Here is a 23,627-nt window from a genome sequence, read left to right as displayed (position 1 = left end):
TGTCTCCGTGATTAATTCTTTCCGTGTTCATGTAATAGTAGTAGTACGTGATAGCTTAATTAACGTCAACGATACTTTATTGCGTAAGACGTCGACGTGGGACATCAGGGTAGACATGCGTATATCGTTTGATCTGGGCTTATATTGGGTTCTCTTCCCCGGAGTTCTCTCGTATTTCTTACACGCAGGAAACTAATGATTAAATTTAAATTTTGATCTATATATTTGACGAAGGAAAAAATATTTTATGGAAAAATTATCACTAATAAGCAATGAAGATTTTTATTAGAGGTCATTTTCGCGTGTTTAACAGCATCATAAAGACATTATATAGGCATTATATAGCGTAACATCTCCGGTTTTGTATCAATAATTTCTATTTTAGAAGTACACGCAACAGCTGATTTTGTGTAATACAATTTTACAATAATAAGAAGCTGCGAACAATAACAAGATAGAACTCAAATTTGAAACATATTTTTATTACAAAAATTAATGTAAATTATATATATATATATATATATATATATATATATATAATTAATTTGAATTATTATTATTATAACAATATTTTCACAATTTCATAATCACTATAACATTTCCTCATTCTCAAGATTTTTCGTGCAAGTTTTCTTCTAAAATAAATATTATCTACTTGAATAATAAATAATTTTTAAACACAAAAAATGGAAAAAATTATAATTTTACATATAATTTTATATAGGAATTTTATATAGGTGATGTGATACTTTTTTCACATATTTTTTGACATATTAGAGAGAATGAGAGAGAGAAAAGGAGAGATCTCCACGACACCCCTTCGGACATATCGCGATATGTTGCGTATGTTGGCAGTGACGGCCCTGACAGGTCAGGGATGCAGGCGAGGAGTCTTCTTCGTCGCGCGCGCCAAGCCCGCGTGATGATGACATAAGCGCGCCGGCCGAGCCAAGGATGTAAACACGCGCGTTGAATTTTTTGGTATTTCGTAAGACGGCTAACAAGTCGGACCTTGAGGTATTATCGCCCCGCGCTAATCTTAGGTACTCGCCGGCTCCGCGCGTACGTTCTTTCGCTTGCCGCTTTCGGACGCTCGCGCGCGGGAAAATCGCGGCTTTCCGCCCGCGATGACGGTTTCCCGAAAATAGCCGCTGAAAGGGAGCGTGGCGAAAAGGTCTACGTATATAACGGAACCGACTCGCTAAAACTGCCGCGCTAAACTCCTCGCTTTCTGACCTTTTTTTCAGATTCGAGCGAAAGTAAACCAGGACCCGATCGAGACGGAACCAGGCGCTTGCGCGACTTTCGAAAGCGAACAGGTAAGTTTCGATTTCCATTCTTTATGTCTATAATCGGAGGAGAACTGTACGCGTTGGAAATCTCGCACAGGTGCAAAATTGCCGGCCCCGTTCCTTTCTTTAACTCTATAATATCGGGTTATTTTCTACAGTACCGCGAATATCGACGGGAGAATTCGGTGAGTTATAGGAAGAAAAAACTCTCTTTATTGGATGAATATATTATTTGATATTGCATTTTTATATCTACATAATAAAACAATCAAATTTGTTTCATTTTGATAATGGCAAGGGCCATAGTGCTCTTCGTTTATATAATTTATTTTGAAATGAAATTGTTTTGAATATTCTCTCGAAAGAAATCTTCCGATATAAATAGCATTCGAAATATTTTGTTGTTATTAGGTCTGCTATCTGAATCATAACAGTAAATAGAGATAAGCAATCTCATGTATCAATCGTAACAAAAACAAGATTAGACTTTTTCTTCAAATTTATCTCAAAATGTAGCAACTATTGATATTTGATAATCGATGAAAAAGAAACGCGGAAAAACATCGGTTGAAAAGGAAGTCGAAGCCACTCGCGATCGACATCATTCAATTGCGGGTGCAATTCATGGGATACCTTCGTTATCGAAAGTACACGTTGACGAAACAAGCGGTCGGTCTCTGCGTGTAAAACCCGACCCGACTCTACTACTATCGCCTACTACCACCACTACCATTACTCTACCACTCCTCGCAGATCAATATTATTCGTAACCCAGTTTACTCGAAGGTTCCTACTTTCACCGATGCTTGCGAGCGCGGCGACCGCTTCAAGTCATTCATCTCGATTCAAGTCGGAGTCAGTAATGTCGTCAGAAAGGAATACGCGCGTCATCCGCGAAGATAGTATCATCGTCAATCAAGATTCGGCGTATATTTTGCGCCGTTTCAACTTTCACTCACGCGAATGCGAACACGCACGTACTTGGAACGTATGTATGTGTGACCAACTTCCTCGGGCATTCTTGCATATTTTTGGCTTTCTTATTTATCTAGTTTATCCTCCTTTCGTATACGGTATGAAAAAATCGTAACGCCGTCGTCATCTTGCTTCATTAAAATTTTAAAATTGAATATCATTATTTAGAGTGCCTTATCATTGCAATAATAGGTGACAAACATAATACAATATACACTCCGTACATACATATATACATACAAACATATAGACATATTTTACATATATGCATACAGGCATTTTTAAACAAATGTGATTTTTCGACGTTTTGAAATATTCTAAACACATAAAAAAACTGGAAAAAAAATTTGTCACAAAAACAAAGCTTCCACTGGAAATTTCCTGAGGAAGCAATATCGTAAAGTCATCCCGATAAGATAAATGATAAATATTTCGTCCTCCGTTTTGTGAAATGCCTCAGTTTTCTTCCCCATTGTCAAACGCGAAAGGGAGATAGATGGTCACTCTGTGCGTATCCGCGCACCTGACCCAATTGACCGGCTCAAGGATATCTTCGCCAACATAATATACGACCTCCAAGGTCGTCGCTGTCATTCCTCAGATTCTCTCATCGCCTGCTCGTCATCGCGAAAGGTCGCTCAAACAAGATAGGAAAAAGACGATGCACTTTTCCCTTATCCTATTTATGAACGACGATCCCGATAGACAGAGAAGAGAGGGAGGGAGAGGGGGAGAGAGAGAGAGAGAGAGAGAGAGAGGTGGAAAGTGCTGCCAGGAAGTCCTAGCCGAGTGTATTGTATTGTGAAACAACTGCGTTAGAACTCCGATCGCTCTCTTCCCCTCCTTCCTGCGCACGTGCAGGCGTGCACATATGCATATCCACGAGTACAGTGCCGTAGTCGCGCGAATAGATTGACGAGAGTATCGGTTGCATGTCGGGGCGGATGGAGATTTCCTTTGTCTCTATCACGCGCAGCTATAACGTTTCGGTCGAATGTTGGAAGCACGCTTCGATAGAATTTGTCGAGAATTTGTCGTTTTGAACTGATTTTCAAAAAAGCTATTTAGTTGAGGATAATTGTAGGATAATATTTTTTTTATAATGAAGATCTGTATGCACATATATACGATTAAATAATCAAAGATACCTCTTCAAAAACTCGATTTGCTCCTCCATTGCTCGATTTTATATACTAACCGGTTACATCGCTTTCGTGCGTATCTTTATTAATCCGTATCTTTATTAATTCTAAATTGTCAAAAATTAAGATCGCAATCAATATGAATGACGTCTTGTTAAAAGGTCGTGCACGCGCCGGAATATGACACATGTACTTACATCTCTGAATGACGTGAACCATATTGAAACAAGTTTTTTTTTTTATTTAATGTCAGATAACTTCCTTGAAGATAATCTAACTTGAAATTATAATCCAAATTTAAATAGACAGAGCTACTTATCATATCACAATATTTTTTCGAAATCCATAAACTAAATTCATTTAAAATTTTTTTAAAAAAATAGCGATAAATTTGTATTCGATCGTTATCCTAGAAATTATGATACAACATTCGAATCGAAGCAGTTTCTAAATAGCTCGAAGATCTATACAGACATTTATGCGTCCTGACATTATTTTTCGAATTTATCTTTTCGCATCCATACATACGTAGATACCGTAAATCGAAGTGAACCTTTAACCATAGCGACGATCTCTCGTAATCGACACAAGGCAAATTCCATTAAAACACATCGCGCACGCGCCAGAAATATATATCCTCGTTCGCGCCTGCACATGGACCTAGATCTCGGAGCGACAGCGCCGGCGAGGACCGGCGCCGTTGGTGCATCGCGTCGCAGTGCACAGCACGTGACGTCACCACGAGCGGCACGTGCCCGTTCCCCTGACCGCGCTCCCCGTTGCCCTCGAATGCGGCATAACTCGGTGACCGAGGGGGCGAGGCGCGGAGGATAACAAGGAGGAAAAGGGGGGACTAGAGGTACGGAGGAAGGTAGTTAAGGTCACCGTGGCCCTGACTGCACGCGCGCGAAATAATATTGGTGTGCAACGCTGTCGGTGATGTGTGTGTCTATGTGTCCGCGTGTCTCTGTGTGTGTGTTGAATTGTGTGGGACGCGCGCGCAGAGAACGCACGAAAGATTTATTTCTAGTTCCGCGTGCTACCGCTTTTCTAACCGAGGTTCTGCCGGTTAAATGCACGAGTCAGCACGAGCATCATCCCAATGGCGGACCTTGACCGTCGGCTTTGATGTTCGGACAGTCGTCATACCGTCTGGTGATCGGGATGTAGATCTTCCTACTGCGATACTGTCGGCGAAGTTTCCGCGATCATCATTCGCACTTCGGAGCAGTGGCTTTCAGCTGCTCTCGAGCATTATGATATGCAACGTTCCGTTCCTATGACGGTGCCAGAGATTATATTACAGCATTCGAAATACAGTTCGTGCTGTAGAATTTAAAGGAGACGTACTGGCAATGATCGCGGCATGAATCTAGATCGACTAAAGATGCGAAAAATTGAACGCTTTCACAAGCAGGCGCGAAGAAAGATTCAAAAATTTCATCAGATACTTAATTTTATTTCACCGAAGAAATAAATAATAAAAGTATTTTATATTTTCAATATTTAATTATTTCTTGCGATTGAAATTGAAGTGTTCAGCAAATTCTTTTTTTCTTGCAAAAGAAAGGATTCTCTCTTTTCATTTCTTTTGTTTCTCAAAAAACTTCTTCCGAAAAAAATCACCCTCCGATTACTGCTTTTGCTGACATATCTAAAAGATCAGAAAGGCTTTTGCATCAATTATCGATTATTATTATTCATTGAACACAAGAATAACTTCACATTACGTGTTTATTTAAGTTTTGGCTGTATAATAGCAGCAAAAAACTGTCAAAATTAAAAAAAAAATATATTTTTTATACCGTTTGAAAAATCAAATAAATAAATCCGAATTATAAAAAGAATTAAAGTATCGCAAAATAAAATAATTTTTAATGTCTTCGTGAAAGAAAATAGTTGTAATTATTATTTTTTCAAATTTATGACAAAAACTTTAGATTGTAAATATCCCCTAAAATCAACTGTAAGAAATAAAAAAATTTTTTAATAAATAACATTTAAACGAGTAAGTGGATCTAAGTCAAGTTTTTACAAATATTTATTAGAATTTTCTTAGTAAAGTGTGAATATTTTTGTTTCGTTGGCAATGTTTTTTTTTTTTTTTGTCAAATTTATAAATAAGTATTATAATACGCAATTTTTCGTAAGACTCATAATCACTAACTTTAAACTTAAATAATTTCCAAACCGTTTAAAGAATTGTACTCAAATTTTGCACAGATATTCAGAAAAAATAGAACAGTCTACGAAATTTTCATGCTTTTGTCAATATTTTGACATATGGCACGTACACATCCTTAAAGAAATGGGCTCTCATTTATCTGTCTTCTTGTTCGTATCGTTTTAATACTTTGCCTTTGTCTCTTTCCGCTTATATAATTACTTATATAATTTATGCATGTAAATCTGTCTGTATATCACATTATGCGCACGTTATATTTCGATCGATCGATCGATGTGCAAATTATTCGCGAAGAAAGAAGTATGACGCATACGATCTGAACTTGAAATGTTGCCATCGGCGATCGGATGCATCGATTCAATCGGCGATTGTGCCGACATTTGCGTGCGCGCTCCCGCAGGGTTCCGGGCCGCCGGGTCGTATTCTGATACGTTCGTCCACCTTACGTAATACGCGTTGCGTAAACTTGACGTTAGCCGTGTAATGCTCGCCATACATATTTCCGCGCGCCCGGCAACAACCGCGACTCAAGGAGGATCCGGCCTTACTAAGCAACGTAATCGTATACCCTTCCGTATCATTTCCTCGCTCTTATTTTAAATGCTCTCGCCCCGGAAACGGACAGACGTAAGCGTAATAAGTGAGCGGCTTCCCGTCGCGAAGGTGTGATTAAATTTTAATTTCGCGGAAGATCATATATTCGCGAAAGTAATTCTAAATGCGAAAAAATTACACTCCTTCATAAAAATCGCTGGATTCGAAAATTGTGTTAGCAACATGGACTTATAAATATTTTTTTAAGTATCTGTCGAGTGTTAGAAACAAATCACATATATACGCTATATCCCGCTTGTGCTGCACAGATTACAGATATAATCTGCCGCGCGTGCAGAGTCAAGGTCATCGCTTGGCAATACGATTTCTAATTACATGATTTCCGATAGCGGATATTACTACGTTAGATAGGAGACATTTCTTTGATAGAATTCAAAGAACGTCATTCACACTTTATGTATCTTCTAGTAATTCAAAAATCAAAATTCTTTTCCAGCATCTCTTTTCAGAAAATAACGTAATAATTCAATTCAATGATTTCATGCTGTCAAGGAAGTTTTATCGCTTTATCCGAACCTGCCGCTACTTCGCCCCGCTATCAGTTTTAAATGTTTTTATAACAAAATGTTAAACAAAATGATTCCATTCGCGTGATTGTGCATAGGCATTGCATGATATAAGTCAGCGACCATGACACCGACATTACGTTACGTATAGAAAATACTCGTTTTTCCTCTTCTCTTTGTCCGTATTGCTATTATTAATTCTCGCTAATAAAACGCATATTGATTGTTTTCTCGAAATATGATAAATTATCGCAATCTTCTTCAGCCTTACGTATGTTGGGCTTGTATTGAAATTTAAGGATGTGGGTATCATATGTCAACACATTGACAAAGGCATGAAAATTCCATAGACTGTTATATTATTTCTTCTAAATATCTATGCAAAATTTGAGCACAATTCTCTTCTCTTGCAGTTGACTTCAGGGGATATTAACGATCAAAAGTTTTCGTCATAAGTTAGGAAAAAGATTAATTACAATTATTTTCTTTTACAAAGACGTTAAAAACCATATTATTTTGTGACACTTTAATCCTTTTTGTAATCCGAATTTATTTATTTGATTTTTCAAAAAGTATAAACATAAAAAATATTTTTTTTTTATTTTGACAATTTTTTGCTGCTATTGTACAGCCAAAACATCCTTAATATTTAATGTAATCTTTTTTATCCATTTTTGTTTGATATAAGCTATATTCAGTTATCCTTTTTCCATAATATTGATGAATTAAACTTAATTTCTTAAAGAATAGAAACGAGTTTGCATATATTTAATGATATTGCCTTTTAACATGCATATATTTAGATATCAAATGATTGATAATTGAATAAAAACTTCTCAATCAGATTTCTCAGTTAATTTCGTGAAATCACAGTCGAACATTTTTATCGACATTCAAATTTCGAGAGACGCCTTTGATATTTAATTTGACACATTCTGCAATTTCGACTAGAAATAATGTCGGAACATTTCGCTTAAAATCACAGTTCGAAATAAAAGAGACAAAATTAAGAAGGAATGTATTATATATTATTTTTTGAAAGGCTGCATCGCGCATATAGTTTTAAGACTAGCCTTATTATTAGCGACTACCGCCTCGATGACCTTGTAAGGTTTGACGTGGCAGTCATTGGGTAACTGGAGAACGGCACCCTTCCCTCCGATCCAAGGAATAGGAGAACTTATCAGGTTGAATGAGAAAGGACAGCTACTTTTCGATACCAGTTTTCATTTAATTAATTCAGCAGTTTTTATTACCAAATTTATCAACACATATTATGAATATAGATCGAACTTTGTTATCGATCATTGTTCTTTATAACTCTTAAATAATTTGAAATATATCTTTATTTCCGGAAAGAGAGATTATATGTGTATAATTGGATTAAAATTAAAAAAGTTATTAAAATTATAAAAGTCAGAAAGGGAGAGAGAGAGAGAGAGAGAGAGAGAGAGAAATATGAAAGACATCTTTATTGTCACACTTAAACTTTATTATTAATTAATTTATTATTAATTTATTATTAATTAATTAGGACTATTTTCTATTATTCGCGATTTCAATAAGCGAAGTTGACATTCTTCCTTCGAAAGGAACGATTCGCTCGCTGAGAAGTTTAATATCTCGCATACGAAGACAAAGAGAAATCGTGCATACACAATTTGAGATGGAGGTCTTATTATACCTGACATGTCGCACGGAGACAGAAATTGCAATTGTAGCGTTACACGTCGGAAGTTCTTGCTCGCACGATGAGATAATCCTCCGAGCGACTGTGTGTGTCACGCAGCTCGTGAAACTTAGGAATTCGGCGCACGACTCCTCGGATTCCTTACGACAACGTATGTGTACCTGTCGTACCTGACGCTGGCGAAAATATATACAATCGATCGTCCGTCTGTCCATCCGCCCGAGATACCGTTACCGGTCGTGCCGGTTACGTGCGTATCGAGCGCAGGTCATGTATAAATAGTTCACGGAGATCATTAGGAGGGACGTGCATATTAGGTAGATGGATAGGACGAAATTGTCATTCCGCCGACGAACGATCCGAACTCGCCGTCGACGAAGGTATGTCGTGTGTCACGTGTCGAAGAGAGTTTCGCAAACGGGATTGACGGCTCGACTGATAATAAAATTCTCGGCTCGACAGCTGTGACGTCCCGAGTAATAGGCTGATATCACATCTACGAGGCTTCTTTTCGTCGCGCGATAATGACGTCTTTTGATTACTCCTACTTTCTGCATATATGACGTCACATAGTGCTAAAGTGTAGAAAGCACTATTATGATTACTATGTATTCATACACATTAAATATATTTCTTCTCAAATATACATGGTGTCAGAAAATTACGTTCCATTCGTTATACTTATTTTGTTAATAATTTTTTAATAAATAATGAGCGACATTTAAAATCTTTTGAAAATTATTCAGAACCTTGTCCTTGATAACATATGTTAAGGTCATTAAAATATAATATGCATAATTACCGAAATTTTATTACGACTGTAATACATTATATATATATATATTTTTTTTTTAAATTAATTACATATATATTTAAAAAACAGCTTCTTCAAATCATCGAATTAGAGTAATTAGACTATTGACGATAGCGGTAATATTGACGCTCAATTATTTTAGCTTGCTACGATGTGTGACGTCACGTCTGGAGCGTTGAGCTCTTTATTACAGTCAATGTTAAACTCGCTCGCTCTCCGCCCCGTCCCATCCTCCCCTCTTCCCCCTCCTCTCTCTCTCTCTCGCATTGTTAGAACTTTTTTCGGCTGGGAGGAGAGTCAAGGACGCGCGTTCGCGAATTTCAGCTGGTAACCAGGCACAGCGCCGGTGGGGATGAGATACCGTGCCGTGCCGCTCGTTGTCCTAGGTCCTGACTGCCTTTTTTTTTTACGCACGCCAAATCGACGCGTTGTTGCCATCGTCGTCCGGTAACGCAGAGCCTCCGTCTTCTCTTTCGAGCGCGATCGTGACACGAGACGAGGTGTCATATTTGTTTTTCGGTTTAAGTTTCGCCATTGTTTCGATAAAAAAAAAAAATTACGTCATCAATTTAATGATGATTATTCAGTTTTTCACATTTTATATTTATCCTCCATTTATATTAATGGTTACATTCTTTCAACGTATCTTTTATATATATTTATGACATGAATCACATAACACAAACGGACGAGCTCTTAACGCTTCTGTTATTTTTGCTTTTCCCATTACACACAGATAGCTAGCCGTGGGTAGTCGACAACGGTGTTTCGCAATATCTGCTCGATGATTCCCGTCGGTTTAGCGCGGCATCCCGCTCTAATAATAAACGCTCGTGACAGCTACGTCTCTATCGTGGTGTGCGACATGTATTTTAAATTCAAGGTGATGCGAATTTTATTGCGAGCGCGATAATATCTCGGCCAGTTTCAATCTCCCTTGCTTTCGATAGTTAATCTATCTAAGATTCTCATGAAATTTCGCGGCTGAAACGAACGAAGGAGTTTTCGTGCCCCGTTTGACTTGAAAAAAAAAAAATATTTCGATACTCTTGACCGCGTATCGAAACGCGTTCTGCGCCCGCGCGAGTGCCTCGTGTATCGACCGTTCCCGCGTACCTTACCTTGACCTCCAGCTGCGAAAGTATCTTGTGTAATTAAAGCCTTTAAGGGTTGTAGTCGAAGCGATCATCGAGTGTCGCAATGTCGGTCATAAACGCGCATTGGATTTTGATGACACATTGTATAGCAACGACAAACCATTTAACGCTCGCGATAACGTTATCGCGATATTGCGTGCCGATTATCGTCGTTTTTTTTCCTCCGCAGATGTAAAACATACGCAACGTTTATTTCATTATCGAAGAGTTTGACTTTTTTTTTCTTCAAGCCAGAGAAAGCACACGAATCGTGCGATTAATTCCTAAAGCTTTCGTCGAGTGGCTATAACGTTTTACATAAGCTATTTCGACATCGGCATAGACTGCAAGTAACTTTCTCTCGGATCGATCTCGAGTTGGAAAGTCATCTATCTCCTCGTGATTCCCTAACCCACCGTAAAACCGTTTGTATATGATCGATGAAAGCACCAAACGATAAAATACGTAATATCATTTTATTTTCAATACCATTTTAATCATCAATAACAATTTGCAAAATTTATTATCACATATAGCAGAGAAGACATACTAATTATTTTTATAAAATTTCTTGATAAAAGGCACCGACTGCAAAACGATTTAATGCAACAGATAAGACAGTTAAAAGGTAGATACAGAAAGAAAGAAAGAGAAAATTCGCACCAAGTATGTAAAAATTTCTAAAGCTTTTTAGAGCAGCAGAAAGAGGTCAATAAAGACATGATTCCGATACACACAGTTGATCTGACGCAAATGACAGTATGTAAGAATCAACTTTTTACGTGCGTTTCGTTTCTCATCTGTTTTCGATGCCTTCGACACGTCGCGATCGAGTCCGCTGATAAAAGAATTGCGAATACATCGTCGTTTCTACGTGCGCGCGAAATATGTAACTGTAAACTGGTCCTAAGACAGGCCGCGCCCACTTTATTGCTCAACTTGGCTAAGTCGAGGAGAACCGGTGTGTGTGTCTATAGCATGGCAAGGCCGTTGACAGTACCGGCAAGAATCAATCGCGTTGTCACGCTCAAGCGGTCGCGCTCGCTCGCTCGCTCATACACCGCTCGTGCGTGCCCAGCTGATTCGTCGCGCCGCGCAAGAGCAGGAGCAGCAGCCGCTCACCGATCGAAGGTAAGAGCGCGCTAGAAAGACGGAGACAAGTTTTATCTTGCTAAGAAAGTTTTGCTGAAAATCATAAAGTGGTTTATAATTCAGTAAATACATAAGGATTGATCTAGACGTCCAAAGAATTTAGGGAAGAACAACGAGAGATAGTGTCTGAAAACTATAATAAATACTTATACAATTTTGGGAGGAGTAAAAAAATTTTGAAAAATGGAAACGGGGTAAGAACAATCAGAAATGTACTGTACGCAATCCATGAGGATATAATTAAACATATTATGGAGAAATTAAAAAAAGAAATTAATTGCATCGGATTAATTATGATAATAAAAAGCGGAACCAGAGAAGTTGATACGTGAATGAAAAATATTTATATTGCGATCCAATTATCAAGAGGAGATAAGATGCCAGACGGTTTTTAAAATCAATCGTGGACAAAGATTCGGACGCACAAATCTATACAGATAACGAGTTTTGGCAATAATAAGAGATTTATGATAAACTGCACGTAAAAAAAGGAAATAGAGAAAGAGAGAGAGAGAGAGAGAGAGAGAGAGATAGGAGCAGTCCGATAATTCACAATCGAATGCAAAAGCAGATAGTCCTGCCCTAGGGTAAGGTTATTCTTCGTAACACCTCTCGTTCTCTCCTCGTCGTTTTGTTCATCCCGGTATAACCGATCGACCAACTGGGATTCGTCCGGTGTCCGCCGACTCACCTCCGTACAAAGATTCGCGAAAGTAACGACCTTGACTTTGCCGCAGTACCGGCATGATGACGAATCTAACAGTTGTCGGACACGTGAACCCGGTTCTATCGGCGAATTCGGAAGGCGAGAGCCATCGTTCTTATACAATCGTTCGTTGGCTGACGCAAGCGAATTTCAAATGCGCGTCGATATGAAGATGAATGATGATTGCGAATGCTGCCAACGAAATCACGTGAAGAAGGAATGACAAATGACGATTTGCAAGCGTTTTCGTTACATTGATTAGCGCGAACTGAACGAAGTCCGAATATACGCACAAGTCGTATATACATTTTATATTTCTAATGCAACTCAAGTGGCGTCTTTGTGTCTGCAAAGAAGCTTGTATAAACGATAACACTTGGAATAATATATGTAATTATAATTACGACCCATTTGTATTTATTAACATATTAGATAGAAAAATTAAATTTAAAGTGTAGAAAATAAATGAAGATTTTTGAACGGATATCTTTGTAATAAAGTGAAAGAGAGAGAGAGAGAGAGAGAGAGAACTCTATATTTTTTTTGCTGTATTATCATGCAATTACAATGAGAATAAGATGACGTTTAATCGCGAAATGAAATTTGAGTTTGCTCGGAATAAATATGTCTAAAATATCTAACCTTCTCTCTCTCCCCTCCCGTTCCCCGCATGACGTAAATACGCACGCATTTTCATGACCATTAGTATCATCTCTCGTAGACGTAAACACGCTAACACTCGCCATTGAGTAAACAAGCGCGCGAATTGACACACACAAAATCCACTGCTTCTTATTTTTTCCAGTGCTTGGATCTTCTGTTGCGTGAAATCAAATTTAACTGTTTTTCGCGCGAAATTTCAATGGCACGCGTTATCATAAAATAAATTTCTAAGATCTGATTGCATCAATCCGATTTCCATTAAATATCTCTGACATTGTAATATTTTTCCCTTTCTTGGTCTTTATATGTTATAGTTAATTGTAAGATATAAAAAAAAGGTTGCTTAAAAATGCCTTAAACGTATAAATTAGTTCGATTAAAATTATTGAATTTGTTTCCCTTCATTTTTCACATAAATTTTACGAGAGATACATCAATAATTCGATAATATTTTTATGATACCGGCTAAGAAAAATTAAAGTTATATTTTAATGCAAACAAATAGGACTTGATAAAAAAAAATATATATATATATATATATATATAAGGGCAAACAATATTGATTACCACACGTTGCAATCCGACGTGTAGACATTTTTACCGTGCATGCGAGCGATAATCGGACGGACCGAAAGTTCGCTAGCCATCGTGCACCGGTTCTCTTTTTACGCAATAAAATTAGCCGCGTGACCTTGTGGCGGTTATTGAACTTTACTGCCCGATACGACCGACGCGTCGAATCGGAACATCCGTCGAGTTTGGAAACAACACGCATTTGCGTTTTGCCGCCTCACCAATAAGAGCATGCTCGAATAAATATTTCTCTTTTTCTTTCTTTCTCTCCACGTAGTCATCCTTGAAAAAATACGTCTGTATTTAACCGCGCCAATTGATATGACGCGAGTACGAAAATTGATGAACGGTAAACAGCTTCAATTCTTCGTTAATTCAACGCATATTAAAAGCATAATGCGAGCTCAGCTGATGAACGAATTATATATTATCAATCCGTAAACAATGGCGTGTATTTCCGTAACGTTAATGTTGGGCATAGCGATGCACAATGTAACAATCAACATCATAATTATTAGTTTTAATTTTTTCATAGTCAACCCATCCCGAACTTTCTTTCAGAAAATTATGAAATTTTAATAACTTCAATATTTTCTATATTTATTTTAATAGAGAAAATAAATATGAAGTAATAACAAAATTATTATAAAAGTACAATTCTTTTCAAGTATAAAAATAAATATGAGAAATTTAGATCTAATAATATAAAATTCCATATAAACAGACGATTATCAACCTCATCAATGACCTCATGCGCAAAGTTTAAAAGATTAATAACCGAGGATCATTCATATTCGTATATGCATGAAAAGGAATCTCGTTAACTTTTATGTTTTTATATAATAATATTACATGAATTGTACCGAGAAACTATTTGATCCTTCTTCACGTCGGAAACGACAGTGGTTAACGGCGAATATGTACTATATAGTAATTAAAAATTAATTAGGATGATTGTTGCCGATGCTTAAATCGTATTTTCAGCATCCAAACGGTACTACCAGTTTTCATCTGTAGCTGAATCTTGAGATAGGTAGGCAGAGGAAATGAGGCGGGAGGGTTTATTGCTTAACGAGCACCGGTATTTAAGGATGTATGTCATATGTTAAAACGTTGACAAAAGTATGAAACTTTCGTAGACTGTTCTACCATTTTTTCTGAATATTTATGCAAAACCTGAGCACAATTTTCTTAACGGTTTGGAAATTATTTAAGTTAAGTAAATAAAGTTAATATTGATTCTTATAGAAAAGTATATTATCGCGTATCATAGCACTTATTGACAAATTTGATAAGTAAAAAATATTGCCAACGAAATAAATATTTTCACATTTATTAAGAAAACTCTAATAAATATTTATTATTTTGATTTAGATCCATTTACTCGTTTAAAAATTATTTAATAAAAATTGTAGAAAAATATTATCTCTCTCTCTCTCTCTTTTTGCAAATTACTCGTTTTTTTTTATTCTTTACAATTGATTTCAAGGGGTATTCACTCATCAAAAATTTTTGTTATAAATTAGGAAAAATATTAATTACAACTATTTTCTTTTAAGACGTTAAAAACCATATTATTTTGTGATACTTTAATTCTTATTATAATCCAGATTTATTTATTTAATTTTTCAATCAGTATAAATGTAAGAATGTTTTTTTTAATTTTAAATGTTTTTTTTTATTTTTACAGTTTTTTGCTATTATTGAACAGTCAAAATATGTTTAATACAATGTGTATAAACGAAGATATTCAATCTTGAAAAAACAAACGAAAAAAAAATTGAAAATACGTGCGTTTTGGGATATCGGATACTTTAAGTGTCCCGTGAAAATCCTCTGCCCGTTACAGTCTCTATCGTGTATCCCCCTTTTTCTATACACTAACAATAAATTGAATCGCGCGCATGCGAATATAAACGCGATAATGCAATTTGGCCACTTGCATTTTGCTTGATAAACGTTTAATGTATGTCAGTGTTGTAACACAATTCCGAACAATTTTAATTTATTAATTAAGCCATTTAAGCCACGTATCGTGCAAGATACAGATAATTCTGGGAATCTCATGAGCGCGTGAATTTTATTCATTGTCAGTGATGTATAAACGCATGAGAGTGACATCGAATCTTTCTACGCTTACGACCGTTCTCATAATTGTCATATGTAAGGCGTCTCACTCTCGCAACTTTCTACCTTTCACCGTGTTTTCTCTGGGATTCGCGATTTTCTGATACTTGTGCGTACTTTGCAATACACCTGGTTTCAGAAAACCTGTAATAATACGTTAAAATTTTTTCTATTAAATATATTTTATAAATATAGATTTATAATATAAATATAATTTTCTATATTGTATTATATGTATAAATACAATATAATATAATATTCTATTAAAGTATATCAAAAATATATATATATATATATATATATATATATAAACAGCAAAATACGGAACATTTAAAATAAAAATAATGCCGCGAATATAAAAAGAATAAAAATAACAGGAAAAAGGACACGCGATATTATATGATTATTCTTTTGAGCAGTCGAGATATAGTCTAGAGAGGCTCAAGGTATCTCGGTTCGCAAAGTGCATCGTCCTCGTTCGGCGTCACTTCTCATTTTCTCCCATCGGCTCTCTACGTTCATATACGTATATATGTATATAGGGCTCGCTGAACGGGCGTCCTCCACCATTTTAACAAGATGCCAGCAGGGGCCGCGGGGTCCCATGCTGCAAACCGGCGACGTAAACAACATATCTGCGCAGGCGCGGCTGTTCCTCCCGCGCCGCCGCTTCTCTCAACACGGTTCGCGTTATCCTCCTCTCCCCCGGATTCTCTTTGTCTCTCTTCCTCCTCTCGCTCGCACGCGTCGTAGTCGCACGATTCTCCTGCTCGTGAGCATCGAGCAACCATCGCCTAGCAGCCTTCTCAGCGGCGCTGACCTTCGTAAAGTCCAACACACAATGGCCAGCCGCGAGATTCAGCGTTGAAAATTTTTGTATGCGTCTGGTAGCGTCACCGAGATCGTATAAAGATCGCTGGGGAAATTATGCAATTAATTAGAAGTGAAATGCTTTTTTGCGAAAAGCTTGTGAATTCGGACTTGATATGGAGATCAAGCTTTGTGGCTGGGACGCAGTAACAATTTTGGCATTCACCTCTCCTCTCGATGCTTGCAACATTACGGTGGCAATGTTGCTGCTCGCGCCGAAAGACCTACCGGATGCCATTGTACTTTGGAGAAAGAGAAAAATAAAGAAGCAGCACGCACTAGCGGAATGTAAATAACGATAAGAGGCGGAAATTGCGAGCGATGCGATTTCAATTGCACGTTTAATGAATAAAAAATACAAATATTGATTCCTCTTTTGTGACTCAAGTGAAGTGAAAAAAATATATATATATGTTTTGGCATAAAAATTTGAGAGCAGATTTTGTTTAAAGATTTCATTAATTAGTAACGATTTTAAATTCATATATATATATATATTATATAAAATTAGAATCGTTCACAGATTATTACAAATCTCATTCGTTGTCATTCATGGCCCGAATATTGTACGCATTCTGTATCAAAGCTTCCTATGATTATTTCTATCAGAGAAACAGATAAATGTAGATAGATATATATTTCTCAATTTTGATTATACATATTTAAAAAGTATAGATAGTGAAGTGCCTAATGATAAGCCTAATGTAGGTAAACAACGCTTTCCGTTCTTCTGGATACAACGAAAAGTAGCAAATGCGTCGAATATCCTCTGGTAGAGAATTCCGTCGTGAGTCACGGATACCTATTGCCCTCTCCTCGCCTCCCTCCAAGTATTTGAAACGATTCTCTCCGTCTCTCTCCCCTGTGTCGACGACCTCGGTTCTTCCTTATAAATTGCACCGAATCGCGTGCTGCGACGTGTCCCAGCTGAGCGTGCTTTTTTCCAGCTCGCTACTTTACGATCGCGTCGTTCGACGGGAAAACGGGCTTTTGTTCTCCCTTGTCGTTGTTACACAGATCACGTGGATCGCTAGATTACCGAAATCTTTCAAACAATGCCGTTTGAATCGCCACATTTTTTTCAAATATCTATACGAATATTCCGGAAGCATTCTAATACGTTCGATGATGAGTCTGAGATTACGATTATGCAGTTTGATATTGCATTTTTATACATCCTGATAAAATATTCCGCGTTATAAAACGCATCCCTCCCCCCTCCCCCGCGCCGCCCATCCTCGAAAAGCCCTCGCACAGATTGTGCACGATTCTTGGACGAGTCGACATCGAAGCCACACAACCGGCCTTTATCGTACCTGCTGCATCACACGTGGCTCCTCCGCTTCTTTCACTGCGGTCAATCCCCTCTCTTCCCCTCTTCCCCTTCTAAAAGAAGAGAGAGACAGAGAGAAAGCCAGATTCCGCCCCATCGCGCGTCTTCATTTACGCTATATTCTGAAATTTTCTGCCCCTTATTACGGCGTCTCTCATCTCCGCCTGCCATCATCACCGCCATCGTCATCGTCATCATCATCATCGTCGCCGCCGCCGCAACGAAGGTCCCACAACAAACCCGTAGATTTTTCTCCCGCCATCCCGTATACCCTGTATACACTCCGTGCGTGAGACATCAGTGTGTTCGACGAAGGGTCAACGTCCGACCCTCACCACACGCCACGGATCGACGCGCGTCGTACGCGCCAACACACAGAAGTCCGGTTTGTTTTGGTTTCCCGGGCGTTACCCGGGCCCCCCACTTTTCTCCAGTGACTCTGGTTTCTCTTTCTCTTTCCCTCTTCCTTATTCGACTATTCTCTCTTGCGTTCTCTTTCTCTCTCTCTCTCTCTCTCTTTCGCCGCACGGTACATCCCTATGTCCGTGAAACCCATCGCGTGGTCCTGAAATGGGGACTGACGGCGGAGTCAGCAGCTAGTGACGTCAAAATGTATACACAAAACGGTACATGGAGAATATCGTTATTTGTAGACGATATAGCAATGATTTTTTATACTCGCCAATAATTTTTTTTTTTAATTTAAATAAGGTTAAAAAAAAAATGAAAGATTTAAATGTTCTGAGTTAGAGCATGTGTGACGTAAAAAATGCAAATTATGTTTACATGGCATTATGCAGCGGCGTTTTTATATATTATAATATTAAACAATCGGATTAATACATCATGCTCGATATCTCTTATCTGATATCATGATAGTTAAGATGAAGAACGGAATCTTGCCGTAAAAATCTCACTAGTCGTGGGAAAGGAAAGATATAGAGCGATATAGGAAAATATAGCTCTAGCTCTAGCTTTGCCGCGAGCATCTTTACTCAGTAGCTGATGGCTCGACAAGAGTGCGGAGAAAACGAGAGCCGTGCGAAAGAGCAAGCTGTTGTAGCGTGTATAGTTTAGAATCGATTTTTGCGTCCGCTCTACAACGCGTAACAACATTGAACACGCGCGAATTTGCGGCTCGCGGACACCGTGTGCCGGGTATAAGACATGAGACATTTGGTAATTGGTGACTCTTATTATGAGTATGCGCGAATTCTCATTGCTCATCGATATAATCGAACGAATGTACAGAATTGCGACGAGAGTGAAATTCTTTCGCTTAAAACGCACGCATAGACGCGAGCGATTTTAAATTCATTCGATCTAATAAACTTCGGGGGCATTGACTTTCAAACGCGCATTCCTACAAGGCGAATCACACCGAGAGTATTCGTCATCTGGTCGTCTTCTGGTCGAAAAACGATTCACTACCTTCACGCGTCGTTTGTCAATCGTTTTAAAAAAAACGAGCACGCCGAGAGACGCGGGGAAGATACGTTTCACGCGAGTCGTGACACGTGCGTGATTTTTATTACGACGCTTTCGCGGATCCCTCGCGCACGGACACGTGCGCGTGCACGCACACGTACGCACGCGGATTCGCGCGCGCGCGCGCGCGTCGATCCGTTGCGCAGTCCGCAAAAGTGATGGGAAGAGTAGGAGGAAGGACGCGGTATATACTTCGCGTGAACGAGCGTTGGTAGGGTTGGATGGCCTCGTCCTCTCGCCCGCTTGATGCGCGCGCTGCGATGATCACTCCGGCCTACAAGCCAGGCCATGCCATGCATGTGCATCCCCAACGGGCCTCCCGAGAGCCCGAGCCCTAGCCATCTCTATCGCCAGCAACATCGTATCGCACGCGATGCGCCCACGAAACGTCGTCGCGTCGCGTCGCGTCACGGCAACCCTGCGTTGTTGGCTTCACTCATCCCCGCGTATTCGCAAGAGCGCGCGATGATATTCGCGCGCACGCGCGGGTGATGGCTCTTTTCGCCAGATTTATATTGCATCTCCTCTACCTACACCGTGAATAAAAATACGCTACTACCGATTTTTTTTTTTTTCCTTTATCGTGCGACTCGCTTTGACGTATCGGTGAGGCGCCTTCCAATCGAATTTTACGACAGCGTGTTGTATTTTGCATGCGTCATATATAATGCCATATGCAACGCGATGCGTCACATTAGATGTCCGATAATAGAATATATTTGAAGGTATCAATGTTTGGGTTTGTATGTTCTTTGTTGAATAGGATTATTTTATTTTTCGACAAGGAATATCGCGTTGTATATCTTATCCCCGAATATACTGTCTTATCACTGGAGGTCTTATATATATATGTATAAGATAGACCACAAATCGCGCGGATATTATGAATTAAGGATTACCATTAATGGACCATTAATTAAGGATTAATATAAATAAATTTGTCCATGATTTCACCATAAAGAAGTAGCTTAAGATATTTTCTGTATAAAAAACAATATGTATCTTTATACACATTTTTTATGAAAAAAAAATATCCGAAGGAAAGAAAAGGAGAGAAAATAGATCTGTGCTCGGATTTTAAGATCAGTACGCGCGCGCATAAAGACGCTCGTCGGGACGCATGGTGCCCTCTAGACTAATGCTGTCGGAATTACCCCGTCGTATTCTAAAGGTCGTAAAGGGGAAAGGGGAGAAAAGGGAGTGATAGGGGGAAGGACTTTGCTGCGAAGTTCTCCAGAGCACGCCAAACCAACTTGCCGAGGTATGGGCAAGGTAAAGGGAAAGAAAAAGAGAGAGAGATAGAGAGAGAGAGAGAGAGAGAGAGAGAGAGTACATTGCCTGTCGACCGGCGTAGAAGGTCTGTGACCTCGGCAGTGGCCTGCGCCACGCCGTGTACCCAGCGTGTACCGTTTCGGTGATGATGTCACTGTCACCCTACTGAGGTTTTTTTTTTACCAGACGTCGCGAGACATCTCCTCCCACCAAGAAAACATTCTCACCTGTCAGTCGCGTCCTTTAGTCAAGCGCGACATCGATACGCGCTGTTATCGGCATTCGCGCGCGCGTTCTCGCTCGCTTGCCCTTTTGCCGCCGCGTCACCCGGTATACTCTCGCGCGGTACACGATACGGTGTATTCCCGTTTCAGAGTTGATGTCACTGCACCTATCGAGGCCCTTGAAACTCGCCGAGTTTTGCCTCTTGCCGAACAACACGCGTTCTCATTTATCGCGTCTTGTCTCGTTTTTTTTTTTTTAAACGCGTGTCGATACGCGCGCGGACACTTATGAGCCTCTTTCATCATCTTTCCATCCGATATGCTGCGTGGGAATTGAAGGGGGCGAAGGGGAAGGGAAACGCGTAAGTAGAGTCGCGCGAATTTCAGCGAGGCGATCGCGCCGTTTCCGAGATGTGCCTCAAAAGTCACTCGTAAATATTCATGCAGTCATTAGCTAGATTGAAAGATCGCCGATATAATCCATAAGATCATTAATAAATGATTAATCTCAAACACACACATGTATCCGATTACTTGCCAAGTTTTACATTGATATTGTCAAATTTATAAATTCTAAAGCGGGCAGACAAATCGGGGGTACAATCTCGAGGAAATCAGTCTATGAGACATTATAAATAAATATGTATATAGAGATTACTTTCGCACACATATCTGAAAATACAAAATACGAATTCAGCGAAATTCTATCGATTCAAATGCCCGTTGTAAAAATAGCATATTTCGATCTATTTATACTTTAGTTGTAACTGTCGCTGTCGGGCATGCGATTGATTTTATGCCGATCCCTTCATCGAGACTACGAGAAATCCGGATTGCATCCTATGATCAGTGGAAGATGGGTAGAAAATGATTGGACAGATTTGCGCGCGGAGCTTTTCGCGCTCGAAAATGTCAATCCTCTCTATGCATCGCTGTTCCTCGCGCGTTCAAAACACGCGATCATCGGATACCGCGTGGTCCACGCGCGAGGGGGACTTGTATTCCTCGCTCTCCTGGATCAATACCACGTGACCGGTGCGGCGCCGCCGGCCGGCCGGTGTAAACAAAGAAACGTGCGCGCGGCGAGGCTGCCGCGCGCATCGATTTTCCTCTCCGGCGGCTTGGCTTGGCGTGACTTGGACGCAGGGCCGTCTTAAGACTACTTGGCCGCTTACGGTTTAGTGACACGACACACACCGTCCACACACAATCGTCCGAACACGTAACGAGAGTTTCCTTCAAAGATAATTAACCCTTAAAGGATCACATATGGGTCATTTTCACCTTATTGATATTTTCACAATAGAATATTCCGAAAACTTTAATCAATAAAAAAGAATGTTTAAAATTTATATTTTAACTTTTGTTGTACATAATTATTTTTTACATAAATATTTAAAAAAAAAAAAAATATATATATATATAAAAGGAAAATATATATATATATATATATATATATATATATATATATAAATTTTTGTAGATTTTTTAAAGCACTTTGAGGCAGTTAAAACTGACAAGACATTGTGACTCATATGTGACCAGAAAACAGAGCAAAAAAGAACGTGTTAAAAATAAATTAAATAGGTTCGAGATGTCAAAGAGGAATGATATAGGGAAATTAACATTATAATATATGCCAAAAAAGCCGGTTTGCATACAATAATGATATTCTAGTATAGCAAAATAAATGATGGAAATGTAAGCAAATGTAAACTAAGTAAAGATAAAGAGAGCATTTACAATTTTAATAACTTTAATAATGAAATAAAGAGAGAGTAGTTATTTTAGTTTGTGCGATAGAATAAATCACAAGGAAAGGTCGTGGCATTTTAGAGAACGAGTGGCTATCATCCATTCGACGCAATGGTTACAACAACCCTGCGTCAACTTACGCCCACGCGCGAGCGTTGCATTACAAAGCTTTGATTGGTGCATCATAGAATGACGTAAAACAGGATTGGCAAAATTGTAGCCATCTCCGTTATTCTCTGTCCCATTCGTCAAATACTCTCAGATATATAAATCTGTCGCTAGCCCGACCATTCCTACACATCGTTCTTATCGATAATCATTAACGACTGTCATCTTCCTACTTGCAGGCGAATGCGGCAGTGGTCTTTAAGTGCACTTGGCCAGGCTGCTTGGAAATCAAAGCGACCGTTGCGCTCATTGAAGAACATGTGCGCCAGTCACATCTGGGGTAAGCTAGTATCCTAAATGTAATACGTCTAAGCGGGTAAAATGCATTATCTTGCGTTACGAAGACAAAGTGAAAGCGCACTCAAGCTGGTTTCAGGCACAGCGAGAAAAACTGTTGACATTATAATGGCACGACAGTAGTGTCTAACAGAGTGTGCAGCTCTTTTAAAAACTTAATCTAGATTGTAGCATATTATTTTAATTTTGAGCACTGTTGACGATGAATAAGATAATTATATTGTGTAAGTTTATGTATGTAATGTTCGCGAATGAAGACATGTTGGAAATAATGTATGATGATCGAATCTTTACGATGATCGAATCTTTCTCAATCAATAAACCCATCTATTGTACAAAATATGTGAATTAAAATTATGATTTATTTTGCAGTCCAAAAAAGTCAAAGGGATGTGACAGCGAAGATGATATGTCCGTTCACGAGGAGGAATTTTATTACCAAGAAGTTGCTGTGGATCATATGAGCTCGCCTCCCACAATGTCTCATCGGGACATGGCGAGACCGCCACACGAGGATCCAGAATATCAGAAACAGCTTCGTCTTGAGGCGGCTCCTACCACGAGTAGCTATATCGAGAACGTGATAGTTGGTGTCAGGGAACCAAACAACGCGTTTACGATCTCACAATCACCGGTAAGTAATT

General features: G+C 38.9%; 1 protein-coding gene across 2 annotated transcripts in view; it reads left to right on the top strand.

The window, feature by feature from the left end:
- LOC126858954 (zinc finger protein 395) overlaps window positions 1-23,627 on the top strand; it is a 92,104-nt gene that overhangs the window by 61,839 nt on the left and 6,638 nt on the right. For both annotated transcript variants that reach the window (XM_050609725.1, XM_050609724.1), the window contains 3 exons: window positions 1,248-1,319; window positions 22,866-22,966; window positions 23,356-23,617. In XM_050609725.1, the coding sequence (XP_050465682.1) occupies window positions 1,248-1,319; window positions 22,866-22,966; window positions 23,356-23,617 (435 nt within the window). The remainder of the gene's footprint in view (window positions 1-1,247; window positions 1,320-22,865; window positions 22,967-23,355; window positions 23,618-23,627) is intronic.

Source organism: Cataglyphis hispanica, chromosome 2 (genome assembly GCF_021464435.1).
Source record: "Cataglyphis hispanica isolate Lineage 1 chromosome 2, ULB_Chis1_1.0, whole genome shotgun sequence".
Lineage (NCBI taxonomy): Eukaryota > Metazoa > Arthropoda > Insecta > Hymenoptera > Formicidae > Cataglyphis > Cataglyphis hispanica.
Note: the sequence above shows the minus strand (reverse complement) of the source record. Positions and strands in the feature narration are given on the sequence as shown.